The sequence below is a fragment of the Macaca mulatta genome, chromosome 2 (genome assembly GCF_049350105.2).
Source record: "Macaca mulatta isolate MMU2019108-1 chromosome 2, T2T-MMU8v2.0, whole genome shotgun sequence".
NCBI classification, from domain to species: domain Eukaryota; kingdom Metazoa; phylum Chordata; class Mammalia; order Primates; family Cercopithecidae; genus Macaca; species Macaca mulatta.
Window position 1 is genome coordinate 21441744 of NC_133407.1, and position 14580 is coordinate 21456323.

Consider the following 14580-nt stretch of genomic DNA (forward strand, 5'->3'; position numbering starts at 1 on the left):
GTTTTCTGGCCTTTTGTAAATATGAACAAAGAAGACTCCAGGGGTCAGATAAATCCTCAGGAAAAGAAATGCAGGTATTTCTTTATCGAAATGCAGGCATTTCTTTATTGAATTCCTTTATGTATTGGCAGGTAGAAATCCTCCAGCATGCTTTGAAGTGGAATAGATAGGGGTATGGGCGTTTACAGTGTCTGCTACACAGGAGTTGTCTCTTGACTTACCTAAGGAGCCTACTCATAGCTGAATCATCAAATTGATTGCAAGTATCCACACACACACTCTATATAGGCCACAGTTGTTTTAGGAGGCATGGTCCTTTGGAGTATATTCTCTCAAGTGGTCTTTTATGCCTGGAGGAACTGCCTTCCTTTTCAATTATTGAAGCTATTTTGTGACCACTATTTAAATTATTCCAGAAGTCTTTACCAAAGATGACTACTAACAACGGGAAAAGAAAGAGGGCTCAAGAACATCCTGTTAAGGTCATTATATAGAAATTAGATTCTTTTTTAATGTTAGTTCAGTCTCCAGTGTTTCTTCTCTTTTTTCTTCTTCTTCTCCCATTTCAAGGAGTTTTTCTTATGAATCACAAGTAAAATTATTCAACTACTTGCTCTTTTGACTTGATAACAGAGTTTCAAAATACTAAACTTTATAAATGTAGTTCTGTTGTGATTTGTAACTCCAGAGGAATGATGAGTAATTCTCATTTTCTAAAGATATATCATTAATAGAAATTACCATCTCCACAACTACTCTCCTCCCACCATCCCTGGAGAGATTTTTGAATTTTCATTTTCTATTCAAGGGCTGAGTATATACAGCCTTTCATGAATAGTATGAATGTTTCTGTTTTTCACTCTGAGCCTTATTATTTCAGGTGCCCTTGGCTTGTACTGGGGCAAAGATCACTCTTGTCATTTTATCTGCATTTCCTCAGAGACTTGGGATCATGGGCAAGGAATGTCTTCATATTTTTTGCAGAAAATCATTTAAATATCAAGGAAAACTAAGTGTGCAAGGAACTTAAGGAAGCTCTTACAAGAACTTTTATTTTCCCTTTATTAAAAAATATTTAAGTCTTATTTTGGAATTTATCATTATTCTTTTTCAATTCTACTTTCATTAGGTTTTACACAGATCTAGTTCCAAAGACACACTGCTTTATTAAAAGACACGCAAATTTTCTTATTATGATAAACAGATAATAGGATGCCTTATAACAAAGGCAAAAGATTATTCAGTTATATTTGTAATTGTGAATATAATATGAAGGTATTATATTCATACCTTGGAACAGTCAAGTTTAAGCAATATAAGTTGGGTATTACATTAAATTTCCTTAAAGTGCTCTAAATTAAAATGAATCACATTTAAAAACCCATATATCCATGGTATTCCCTTTTTGGCTTCTTTCTTTCTTTCCTTCTTTCCTTCTTTCTTTCTTTCTTTCTTTCTTTCTTTCTTTCTTTCTTTCTTTCTTTCTTTCTTTCTTTCTTTTTTCCTTTCTTTCCTTCTTTTCTTTCTTTTCTTTCTTTTCCTTTCTTTCTTTCTTTCTCTTCTTTCTCTTCTTTCTTTCTTTCTTTCTTTCTTTCTTTCTTTCTTTCCTTCCTTCCTTCCTTCCTTCCTTCCTTCCTTCCTTCCTTCCTTCCTTCCTTCCTTCCTTCCTTCCTTTCTTTCTGAGATGGAGTCTTGCTCTGTTGCTCAGGCTGGGCTGGAGTGCAATGGTGTAATCTCGGCTCACTACAAACTCCACCTCCCGGGTTCAAGCGATTTTCCTGACTCAGCCTCTCAAGTAGCTGAGATTAACAGGCGCCCACCACCACACTTGGCTAATTTTTGTATTTCTAGTAGAAACGGGGTTTCTCCATATTGGTCAGGCTGATCTTGAACTCCTGACCTTAGGTGATCCAGCTGCCTCGGCCTCCCAAAGTGCTGGGATTAGAGGCATGATCTACCGCACCCGACCCCCTTTTGACTTCTAATAGCAATGATAGAACACATCTTGGGAGAAAACTTTCCAGAATTTGCTTGTAAAAATAACCCTTGTTTGTGCCTAAAGCCACTGTTTGTTTACTAGTGTTCCAAAATAATTCTCAAGAAATAAGTCAGGCTTAAATTAGAAGCACCTAATAATCCATAAACTGTAAATAACACATAACTCCAAGTACAAATCAGATTATCTGGCACTGTCATGCTTTTTTCCACAGTCAAAGGATGGAGGATGCTAAATGTCACAGCATATGTAGAGGTATTTAGAATCAGTATTAAGAATTAGTAGACTGCATTTTTTCCCCAATAGGTTTCATAGAATGGGCAATATTATCAAAGATGTCAATACATAGTCTCTGAAAAATAAAGTTTCATGGCCACATATATTTGGGAAACTCAGAATGTACAATTTTTTGTTTTTGGAGAAAGTTGACACCTATTACTATATTAAAGACTCTGAGATGTACTGTAGGAAAGAAATCTGTTGACCTTGTTTGTTGACCTCAGTGTTTTCCTCACTCTTTACATGAACACAATTGAGGAAAGCTGTTTTAGCTATGTGGCTGGAAATGGGGAACACTCTTTTCACTCCTTTACCACGGTCTACCCAGATCTCTATTGTTCTCATTGACGTGGTCATCGTTGTCATCATCATCATTGCAAAATTTGTTCTTAAATGAATTAAGCACCATGCCAAGAAAGTTACATACATAATTCCTGTGTTCTTCAAGTTTACAATTTAAGACTATCAGTTTGAATAGTACACACATCATCTAGCCAGCCACTCACTCAAAGATTAATTCAAGAGAAGGTACATTTTTGGCTTAAATTATGGGTTTTTATTTAGTTAAGGAAGAGAATAGAGAGGTGCCATTTTCAGACTGAAAGTCTCAGGATAAAGCCATTATCTATCTGTTAGCTATCTTTAAGGAAGATTTCTGGAACTGTTTAAATCGTGAGGAGACTTCTTGGACAGTTAGGAAGAATGTCTCAGGCATAAAATGCTGCATTAGGAAAAGAAAATGTAACTGGAACAGAAATAGCAGCAAGGACCTGACTGAGGTGGGGTATTTCTCATTTCTGGGCTTCTGGGAAGAAGGGAGCTAGGACTGAGTTGGAAGCAAGAAAGCTATGTAAAGAAAATTAAAGAAGGTCAAAAAGCCTTGGCCAGCCTCACAGCTCTTCCCAAAGCAGGCTCTATTTTTGATCATTTGCATGATTGTATGATAAATTACATTTCACATACATAAACATTTAGCTTGCTTACCAGGAGGATACAACTTAATATGCCTTAATTTTATCATTGTTGTTTGTGAGGATAAAATCATCCAAGTTATGAATAAACAGATGATGAGCATATCATGTTTATGAATATACTTGAGTATTACATTAATATTTTATTTTTAATAAAATATATGTTGAGAAATAACAATATACAAGATAACAAGAAATCTACATTGAATCAACTTGAATTGCTTTATTTGCCCTATTGACTGATGATAAGCGTGTAAAATAGTTATTTTAACCTACACAGGTATTCAAATATACAAGCTACTTTGAATGAGTATTTGTTTTTCTACTACAAAGTGTTATCAGTTCCTATTGAGTTCATAATTTGAGAAAGGTCTTGTTAGCACCAGACTTCAGGCAAAGGCAGCTTTCTAAAAATGTTCCCATCCTAACAAAAATAATCATCTTTTTATTTACTGTAATTTATTTACTCTTATGCCTGAGCCTCAGTTTTTGAAATTGAATGTATGAACTAAAATATTTGTAACTATAGAGAATTCTTTCCACTTCTGAATCTTATAGGTATCATTCCTATCCATGGGGGACCAAGAATCACCCAACCAAAAGATGAAAATGCTGCATTTTGAGTAGACTTGGTTTTCTCAGTGAAGTTCAAGTTCTGGACTTCAGCCACTATTGCAAGATGCCCAAGGATTGGGTGCTGCTGGAGGGTGTGGAAAAGCCCAAGATGCCGTGGGGCCTGCAGGACTTCTTTCTGGGGGTCCTGTGCTGGAGTATATGACAGCTGCAGTGCCTGAGGGCTTCATTGCCAGAACGCATTATATACAGGATGGCAGAGCTGTCAGTGTGCTGCTGGGAGGAAATGTTGCAAAATTCATCTTTGCGGGGGTGGGGGGAAAACCCAAAAACAACAACAAAAAAACGCTCTTACAGAATTTTCCTCAACATTAAAAAAAAAACTTGTCATATTTTTCAAAGGCACATTTAATACTCAGAATTGCTAAAAGTATATTTAAAGGCATCTAGCCTTCCATATGCAAAACATATTTTAGATAAAGACAGTTACAGGACTCAGAATAATATATGGGGTGATTCACTGTATCCTCCATTTGTATCTTTAAAGAAATTCAAAATATGTGATTGATTTTTTTTTTTTTAATGGACGGGTTGGTTCTCGCTTAACCACTTGGGTGCTGGTGGTCTTGAACTGTGATACAGTGTAGACAGTATTTGTAACCTTGCACAGCCTCTGGGGGCAACTGTCAAACTGTCAGATTTAAGTTAGACTAATAGAATATATTGCTGTACAGTGTGTGTATATGTACATACATGAGGGTGGAAGAAGAGAGGTGTTGATTAGACTAATGCTTTGCTGCTCATCAAACTTATAGTATTTTTAGAGCACTTTGAAGGGTTCATAGAATCTATGAAAAAAATGCAATATTCCTCATCCTAAATCCCTCCTTATTACAATTACCTAAATTGTTTATGAATTTTTATTGTTTGGGAATTTGAAATGAAAATAAGTTAAATCCCTTTTTTCCTCATTCAGACAGCTCAACGAAAGAGAAATCAGAATGCCAAACTGTGTATCATCCTTTATGCAGGGAGAATTATGATGAAAATCTACTAGATTCTCATTGGGCTTAAACTCCTTCTCTTCAGTCAGCTTCTTAAAACTCTGGTGTAATGACAAGAAATGCCCTCATTGCCAAATCTGTCTACACTTCTAGCTACCTAAAGAGCAATTTATTCTACATAATTAGTAATCTGAAAGTTGAAATATACTTTTTATTTACTTTTCATGGAGTTCTGTCATCTTTGTTTACATTGATTTTTTTTTTTTAGTATGATTGAATCGATTTTAGTTCAATATATTTACAGGGCTTGAAAGACCATAACCTTCTTTCTGTCTAGTATGAAAATCTACACTATTTTTTAAATAAGCATATTTAATACTTAAATTATATCCAAATTCCCTTTAATCATGCACTAATGCTTTGAAGATTGTCAATGGATCTTTCTTTAAGCCAAATTAATAATTACAGATACACTGTAAGGTAAGATAATAGATGCAAATACAGTAATGGAAGTTTCAGTTTCAGCTTTCAAACCTATTATCCATATGTAAAATTCATAAACAAAATCAAAATGCTATGATATTGATTTACCCAGGCAAAATTTTATTTCTGTTCCAAGTTAATTTGAACCTGCACTATAATTCTTTATATCTTTCAATGTATGGAAGGGGCACATTTCTTCATGCAGGAAGCACAGGCCTAGAGAGGCACAAATTCTAATTGTGGGGTGAGAGTTTGAAATCAAGTTCTTTCCCAAATGGTAATATATAGTAAACAGAATTTAGAAAAGAATAGTATTCAAAAGGCATACCATAAGAGAAGAGAAATGGTTTATTTGAAGGTGCTTTAAAGTGCATATAGTTGGCTTATTTTCCATGTAACTTTTTTTTTTTTTTTTTTTAAGACAGAGTCTCTGTTACCCAGGCTGGAGTGCAATGGCGAGATCTTAGCTTACTGCAACCTCTGCCTCCTGGGTTCAAGCAATTCTCCTGTCTCAGCCTCCCGAGTAGCTGGGATTACAGGCGTGTGCTACCACACCCAGCTAATTTTTATATTTTTAGTAGAGACGGGGTTTTACCATGTTGGCCAGGCTGGTCTCAAACTCCTGACCTCAGGTGATCTGCCCGCCTTGGCCTCCCAAAGTGCTGGGATTAGAGGTGTGAGCCACTGTGCCCAGCCATTGCTTGTAACTCTTTTAGGTGATAAGAATGGGTATTTATTATGCTAGAAGTCAGTGAAAGTTAAGCAGAAGCTCTCCTTTTCAACAACAGCTTCAGGCCTATCAACTCTATGTGGATAGATGTATTGTTTTGCTAAAAGTATGGATATGCTCTATTTGAATTCTCCCTAAACTACCACAATCACTGAATCTACATTTTCCCATGTCTCTAAGAGAAAGTCAGGCAGTGGCAAAAGCACCGTTTTGTACATGGAGTCACATCCCAACAGTGAAGTTAACTTTTTAGAAGCCTTTCTAACTCAAATATGGAGCACCTCCCCTCATGACCAAGAATGATCATTTTGTTTTGATTCTCCAAACTGTCTGTTAGTGCAAAGGAGTTGTTACATGAACTTAATAGACCTCCTAATCTTTTCTTGATTGCATTTATTTATTTTTTCCCTTTCTCTTGTATAATTTTTAATGATTTGTTGTGCAGTGAAATCCCTGTGAATGCACCTAATTTCCGTAACTGAATATTTGTATGGAATAGAATGTGAATCAGTCTTTTCAGATTACTTTTGAAACACAAATGCTTCCGTTAATTATGTTTCGATCCACCAGCTCTTTCTGAATTATGTGTACTTGAAACCTTAATTTGCTTTTTAAAAGCAAAATGTTTCATTCTCAGGGAAGCGACTGCAGCAGGAATATTTGCTTGCTTTTTGTTAACTTTGTTTTCCTCCAGGCATGTAGTCTTTAAATGGAGACTTCAAGGGAATAATAACATGGACATTTGGACCCACTACTTGTGGGTGAATTTCAGAAACCTAGAGAAATGCTGCTTGTTTATTGTGGACATTTGTGTGGCATTAGGCAGTGTTCACAGAATGGTTCGGCATTCTAAAGCAGAGCACAATTAAGAAACACTGTTATGAAATTTACTCAAATGGTATAATTGATTAAAGGTTAAGGTCTTCCTATAGATATCATCTATGACTCATTAAATACTGTGAATTTTGATGTCCAAAAACAAATATAGGACTGGTTATGTACAATTCCAGAAATATCATTCATTAATCACCACTCATTTTTAAGATGTGTGAAGACTGTAATATTGGCTACTGAATTTTGTCAGTATTAATATGCATAGAACCCACATTCCTCTTTTTGATTTGATGTATTATAAAATGTATGTATTGCTATTTCTCTCTTTTTTTGGAAGTAGTGAGGAATCATGCACAGTCAATATGCTGGGCTCCTTTAGAAATGACTTTAGGTTCTGTCTGAAGGCAGGAAAATCTTCTTTTTAAGGAACTTTTATCATTTGCCTTTTACTTTTTCTATGATGGTTTTCATGAGCACTGAAATCACTTGGAGAGGCAATGCAAAGAAATCTATCTGAAACAGCTTCTTGGCACCCTGGAGACACAACTATGAAGGGCTACAACATAAGAGAAGCTTAATGCTTCCGTATATTGACATTGACTCCTTGGGTGAAATTCTGTCCAAATATAAAATTCTTCATGTTCAACAACTAAATGTGATAAATGAATTTCATGTATACTTATATTATATCTTTGAGATTGTATTAGTTATCCTTTAGTGAGAATTGACAGGTTTGAGGAGCTTATTTTTTCAGTTGAACTGTGCTGCTAACAGTACGCTTACCCTTGAATGCTGTTTTTCATATTGATAGGAAGACACAAATGTCTCAGGGAAACAACTTTGTGATGAAGGAATTCTTATATGTGTCATTACAGTAAATTGCATCTTGTAAATATGACTGTTGTGGGTGATTATAGTCCTGCTGTGATGTTGTTTTGAGATCTGCAAGAGGGACAGGAAAGATTTTATGAGTTTCATGGGGCAACTGATGGATATTGCCAATTTACATATTTTTTGAGTTCATGGGCAATAGTTGTTTTTTAAAAATGAAGATCACATACCCTAAAATCACAGCTGCATACTTGCTATGTGAGGTATACTAGATGCTTTATTGCATGTTTATAACAATTATCTAATAATATAAAAAAATTAAGATACAGATCATTGCATTATCCTAAAAGTAAATGAACTGTAGTCTTAATTCAAAACTGAATGTTATTCCTCAGAACATGAGAAGCTGCCTTTTTCTCTCCTCTCCTTTTGTACTGTGAAGATTTGCCCTGGCCCCAGCTACTGTATTTAGAGATAAGAGAAGTATGTGACTGTTTAAATGCTCTCATTTGGAAATAGCTTACCTTGCTTTCTCCTGAACAAAGATCAAATTTTGTCTTTATGTATGGAGGAGTATGGCTGTCATTTTGACAATCAACAAATCCAGATGGATAGTTGGAATTGATATGGTGAGTTCACAAATTAAAAATTAGCTGAAGTTTTTGCAAACATGTTAAAAACTGGTCCCATAAAACATGCAGAGAGAAGTTTGTGCCAGAAATAACAAACCAAGAGGAACAACTGCTTTAAGGCCTTAGCACCTTTAAATCAGACTGTGAAGGTCACTTACAAAATGATATTCTTAACCCATGATTTAGCTCTGCATTTCAAGTGCCATTTGAGTCAAGATTCTGAAATAGAATATAAAGCTTGTAAATGGCTATTAAATTTTAGCTAAAACTCTTGCCCTCCATGTTCTGTGTGTTTGCCTCATACTGCCGTGAATTTTGGAGGAAATGGAAATGGTTTAGGGATACTTCATGTCATGACAAAACACATGAAGTATTTCCATGAACCTAACCTTACTTTGAGGGAGGTTAATAAATATAAGTACTCAGAAGGGAAATCTTGACTTACTAAAAATTAAGGATAGATCTTTCATGGAGGTGGAACAATCTTCAAATAGAAAATATGTTTTGAGAAGTCAGAGAGCAAGAAGAAGGCAAGGAATTGCCTAGTGCCCTGGTCATCCAGCAGGCTGCCCACTAGGGGGTGAGCAATGGCGAAGGGTAGCTCCGGAGCCTTCAGTGATTCCTGCTGCTGGGTTTCCCAGAAGGAGCTGTCCAGATGCTTCACCAGCATGCAGCTATTGCTGGACTTTTAGCCAGGCACCATCACCAACAAGTTGACCACCCAGAACAGTAGCAAAAGGCTCCAAAGTCTCTTCATAACCTGCTGGCTGCTGGAATCCACAGGACAGGGTCCCTAGGAGGCATTCCAAAGACATTAGACTCTTCAAAGAAGCACTTTTATCTGCCATTAAGTGAGTGTGATTCTGCCCCAGGGGCTATGTTCCCCATCTTTCATCCATGGGCTGAGGCCCATTTTGTCTGACAATGCAAATTTTACAAGAAGTATATGTGAAACTGAAATGGATAAGTGCAGGCAGATTTGAATATACTTGTACTAGCTAAATTAGAAAAGAAACATTGCAAATTATTTTAGTTGTTTGCAAGCAAACCAGTTGATAATCAGGCTGTAGAAAGATTCTATTATTTTACTCTTCCAAACTGAAAAACAAAAATTATTTGAAAAACTTTTGGGTGCATTTTGCTTACTAACATTTAGTGGGTCAAAACAAAACTATAGTGCTTCCTGTATTCCATTGTTCCCAGTGGTGAGCTTGTGAGGATAAACAAGAACAGAGCTGTCCTCTGAAAGGAAGAGAAACCCCTAATCTCATGTTGCCCAGAGCTTCTGTTTTCTGGACAGCCCAGGATCCAAGACAAAGGCCTGTGCCCACAGAAGCAAAAATACCCTCAATGTGCTTTTTTTTCCTATTAGCCTCTAACAGTATCTTTTTGTTGTTGTTCTAGCACCCCTCCCATGTGGGTCTCTTCCCTGACACCTCTTCCCCTCCCACTATTCCTATCCAAGGAACAGACAGGGTTTCCTGCACAGAGCTGTGTTATTAGAGGGAAGGAATGTTCCGTAATTATTTAATGGGGTGTCATGTGGAAGGCAGAGGGAAGTACTTCTCTGCACATGATTTCTATCTTTCTAAAACCTCTGCAACACTTCCTTCATGAGCACACCTACTCTAGAATGACCTGAAAGTCGGAGATCCTCAAGAGAAGAAAAAAGAAATGATTCTATAAAAGATTTATGTAAGATATGCAAATAGCTTTTATTTTTGCTATGATTAAATATGCCCTGTAAAATGCTAAAATAATTTTAAAATGTATTTTCAATTTTATTGGAAAATAATTTCTCTCTTACTGAGAATTTACAGCAATTGATCATCTCCTTTCTCTCACCAGCTTTCCCAATTTCTTCTTTTATGCTCTTAAGTCTTTTGATTAAAAAATATTCCAGAAGGCAATCATTTATGTGTCAAAGCTCAAATGCATACCTCAACTTTCATCGGTGGGTCCCTGTAGCGATTGTCTATTGCTACACATGTTGTATAACAAAGCACCTAAAAACTTAGTGGTTTCAAGTGGCAACCATTTATTTTTTTCTTATGAGTTCCTGGGTCAGTTAGAAGTTCTGCCTATCTGAGCAGAGCTCCACTGATCTCTGCTAGACTCTCTGCTGTGTCTGTGGTTAGTTGGCAGGTTGACTGAGGTCTAACTGGTTTAGGATGGACCTAGAGGGGACAAATCAGTTCTCTTCCCTGGTCTCTCACATTTTTTCAGCAACTTAGCCCAGATGTGTTTTTGTGGCAGTAGCAAGAGTTGAAAAGATAATGCAGAAATGCACACCTATTTTAACAAGCCACTGCTTGTGCTGTTTTCTTCATTCTCAATGGTCAAAGCAGATCACACAGTCAAATCTATCATTAGTGTGGGGAGCTGTATCACGCTTTTACTGCTGTGTAACCAATTGCTGTAAGTTTCACAGTTTAAAATAACAGACATTATCTCACAATTTCTGTGGGTTGGAAGTCTGAGTAGGACTTAGCTGGTTCTCTGCTCAGTGCCTCACCACTGTAATCAGTGCTGGCTAGGGCTGGGGTCTCAGCTGTGCCTGGGGATCATTTCCCAAGATCATGTGATTATTGACAGGTCCTCAGCAGCTAGATACCATAGATGCCACCTGTAGTCCCCTGCCATGTGGCCCTCTCCAGAGACAGTTCATATCAAGGCAGCTGGCCACTTCAAGGTCCACAGGAGAGTCTCTCTCTCTCTCCAGTCTGCTAAGATAGAATCTCATAACCAAATCACAGGAATGATATCCTGTTGCCGTAATCTAGTGGGTAAAAGCAAGTTACAGGTGCACTCTACACTCAAGGGAAGGGGATTATACAAGAGCATGGTCATTGGGGTCACCTTGGATTGTGTCTGCCACAGAGTGCAATACCAAAGAACACAGAAAAAGTAGACCTGAAAAATTGGGGCCATGAAGTACCGAATGCCACAATATCAAATTACCACCTGATAAAAAGGCTGGAGAAACGCCTAGAGCCCTGTATTTGACAGGAGGTCTCTGGACGGTGTCTCACAGGGTACCGAGCAGATGCCTCCCCGCTGCCTTCCTCTGCCCCTGAGCTCACGTGCATACGGCTAACTGTACCCTGGCTGCCTAGGTGTGTGGCCCCCAGCAGAACCTTGGAGCTCACACACATTCGTCCCCCTCATGTGGGATCATGGCTCTTCTGCCCAGAAACTACCCCCGCTTCCTTCCTCCCAAACAGCTCTGATGGATGACTGCTCGATGGTCTGGAGAAGAAAGAATTATGTGGGAGTCTCATGAAAATGACCTCAGAGTGCAGGACATAAATTCCAGAACATTTCCAGTCCCCATCCCAGGATTCTGTTAGATGTATCCAGCAGCCTATTTGAAAATCATTTCTAATCCACCAAACAAACAGGCAAACCTCAGTCAGTGGAATGAGAAGCAGGAATGGAAATTACTCTTTCTCTAGAAGCCAGAGGAGCTTTCAGTATCATCACAGTAAATATCCTTCACCTCCTTAAAACTTGGTGTGTTGCAATCTGCTATTCTTATTTTAGTCATTTATCAAATGGGGATATATTGATTGTTCTCAGCAATTATGTTCATATAGTAGAGAATAGGAATTAAATAAATGAATTATAGAGTATAGCTTGATATAACTACAAACTACAATCTTAAAGAAATACCTTATAAGCCATGAATAAAGGAAAATGTCTCCCAAGTCTCCCAAATTTAAAGATTCTGTCTCTCTTCTCAAGACTAAGCATATAATTTTATATTCATTTTACTTTTTATATGATACTGCTCCTATAATGTAGATTTAATTTGCCATCACTCTAGAAAAACTAAAATATCATAAATTTATTTTGTACATACACTTGCTTTTTTAATCTCTTGAGCCATGCCATTTGTCACAGACATTTTAACCATCTTTGGGATGTGCAAAAAAGTTGTTTATATAACTCAGGAAAATACTTGTAATTTTCATAAGTATATAGGTAGTTATATTGTACATTGTTCAAGGATCAAGAAACAAATCACTTAAAGCCTAGAATTTCCTAAATTTATTTGCACATAATATAATAAGTAAGCATCATTAAGAATTTAGGCCCTGAGCACACATAAACTTGGATCAGAATGCCAGCTCCATGATATTCTACTTCTATAACCTCTGACCAAGGACTTAACCTTTCTAATGCTTAGCTTTCACATCTGTATCATGAAGATAATAGTAGATTCCACTTTAAAAAGTTGTTAAGCATAGGCTTGACACAAGAATTAAACACTATAATAGTGGTAAGGAATTCAAGTGCAAAGTCAGCCTAGAGCAGACTTACCCAATGCTTGGCCCAGGCCCCCTGGACCCCTTGACAGCTTCTGTGTACTGGCCTCCTGGTACACCTCCTTTTTCAACAGCCTGCATCTGTTTGTCTTTGTTTTGTTTTATTTTATTTTATTTTATTTTATTTTATTTTATTTTATTTTTGAGACAGGGTCTTGCTCTGTCACCCAGGCTGGGGCACAGTGGCACAACCTCGGCTCATTGCAGCCTCTGCCTCCTGGGTTCAAGCAGCTCTCCTGCCTCAGCCTCCCAAGTAGTTGGGATTACAGGTGTGTGCCACCACACCCGGCTAATTTTTATATTTTTAGTAGAGATGGGGTTTCACCATGTTGGCCAGACTGGTCTCAAACCCCTGACCTCAAGTGATCTGCCCGCTTCGGCCTCCCAAAGTGCCGGAATGACAGGTGTGAGCCACAGAGCCTGGCCAGTCTTTGATGGGAACTGTCCTCAGGTTGGTGGAACCAGCATTTCCTGCTGTCTATAGTAACGGCTAGAAATTTCTGCCTGCAGAGGCCACCCCTATTCTGTGACAGAGAGATGCATGGGAACCAATCCTCCAGCACCCTCACCCCTGATTAGGACAGCTCTGAGTTGTGCTTTTCACTCTCACAGTTTCCCTGCAGAACCGAACCAAAGGCACCCTTTGTTGTACTGAACCTAATGAGGCAACTCTGGCTTGGCTTCCAACCTGTCCTGATCTGACTTCACTTATCTGTTGGTTTTCCTGGCAATACTTCCTAACAAATTCGTCCAAGGACACACTTCTGAGGAACAACACCTGAAGCATCTTCAGAACATAAAAATCCTAATCAGTATTAGCCCAAAATATTTGTGTCAAAGAGTGTGGATTGGCAACCTCTTCATGATACACATGCGAAAGGAAATGATCACTGATTGGTGTTACTGTGGTGTGTCCTGCGATGGCATCCCCATTAAGCAGGAATGAAAGTAGGCATGGTCATCAATAGCAGTGACCGCACCCCTGCCTCGTCTTCCTATACCAGTCAGTAGTTAAGTGTGGCTGTCAGTGGGAGGCAGAGCTCCACAGCATAATTAAAGGATGGAGTCACCGTCCACAATACCTCCCCAGCCTGGCTTGGGGGCTCTTCCTTCCTGTCCTCAGAAAGTGGGGCTGCCTCTCTCTGTCATTTCATTGTTATACTATAGATCAGGGGGAGGGGGGGTCAGAATTCCAAAAAAAAGATGTCACAGGAATTGGGGAGACCCCTAAAACAGGTAGGAAATGGTCTTGCCTGGCCTCCAGTCACCACAGAGTCATCTCAGCTTTGGGGGAACGTCCATGTTGTCTGTGATAGAAGAAAAGGCTGGCTGTTGCTCATTTGGTCTCTAAGACAGATGGAATGCTTTTCTCTTACATCCTTCACCAATTCTCCTCTGAGAGTGTTTCTTTCAAATAACCACAACCAAAGTAATGCGTGTCTTGGCACCTGCTAATTTATTTCTAAAATGCTTTTGAATTATGCTTATTAATTCCACTGTGAACTTTTTCGATGATCTTATCACCTGTCTTTCCAGGAAAATAATTCTCATGACAAAGATGTAACTTTTAGTATGAAGTACATAACAAATGACTTAATTCTATGCTAATGCTTATCATCTTTGATCAGTCACATATTAGGAACTATTTTCATTGGAAATACTTTTAATGACAACAAAAGTTGTCATATCCCATGTTTGTTGATCTCATCACCTGCCTGGTGGGTTCTTATCAGTAGGACCATTAGCATTTGACAATAGGTGCTCCAGTTCGGAAAGATTATTCCAAAGTCATGGTTATTATTCCAAATCTGCTTGCCCCTAAAATGCATGTGTGAGGAGGAAGAACTTTCTCACCTGGCCATGTTCTTGCTCCGGATATGAATAAGTAGGACAATTGCCACTAAAATTCCTTTGGCCTC

General features: G+C 38.0%; 1 protein-coding gene across 7 annotated transcripts in view; it reads left to right on the forward strand.

Moving 5' to 3' along the window:
• The window catches only part of NEK10 (NIMA related kinase 10), a 422123-nt gene that overhangs the window by 263411 nt on the left and 144132 nt on the right, over positions 1-14580 (forward strand). For 6 of the 7 annotated variants that reach the window (XM_077994145.1, XM_077994146.1, XM_015132308.3 and 3 more), the window contains one exon: positions 3805-5046. The exons of the other annotated variant lie outside the window; for it this stretch is intronic. In XM_077994145.1, coding sequence (XP_077850271.1) covers positions 3805-3853 — 49 coding nt within the window. In that variant the 3' untranslated portion in view covers positions 3854-5046. Of the gene's footprint in view, positions 1-3804; positions 5047-14580 lie in introns of those variants that run through there. 7 annotated transcript variants of the gene reach the window in all.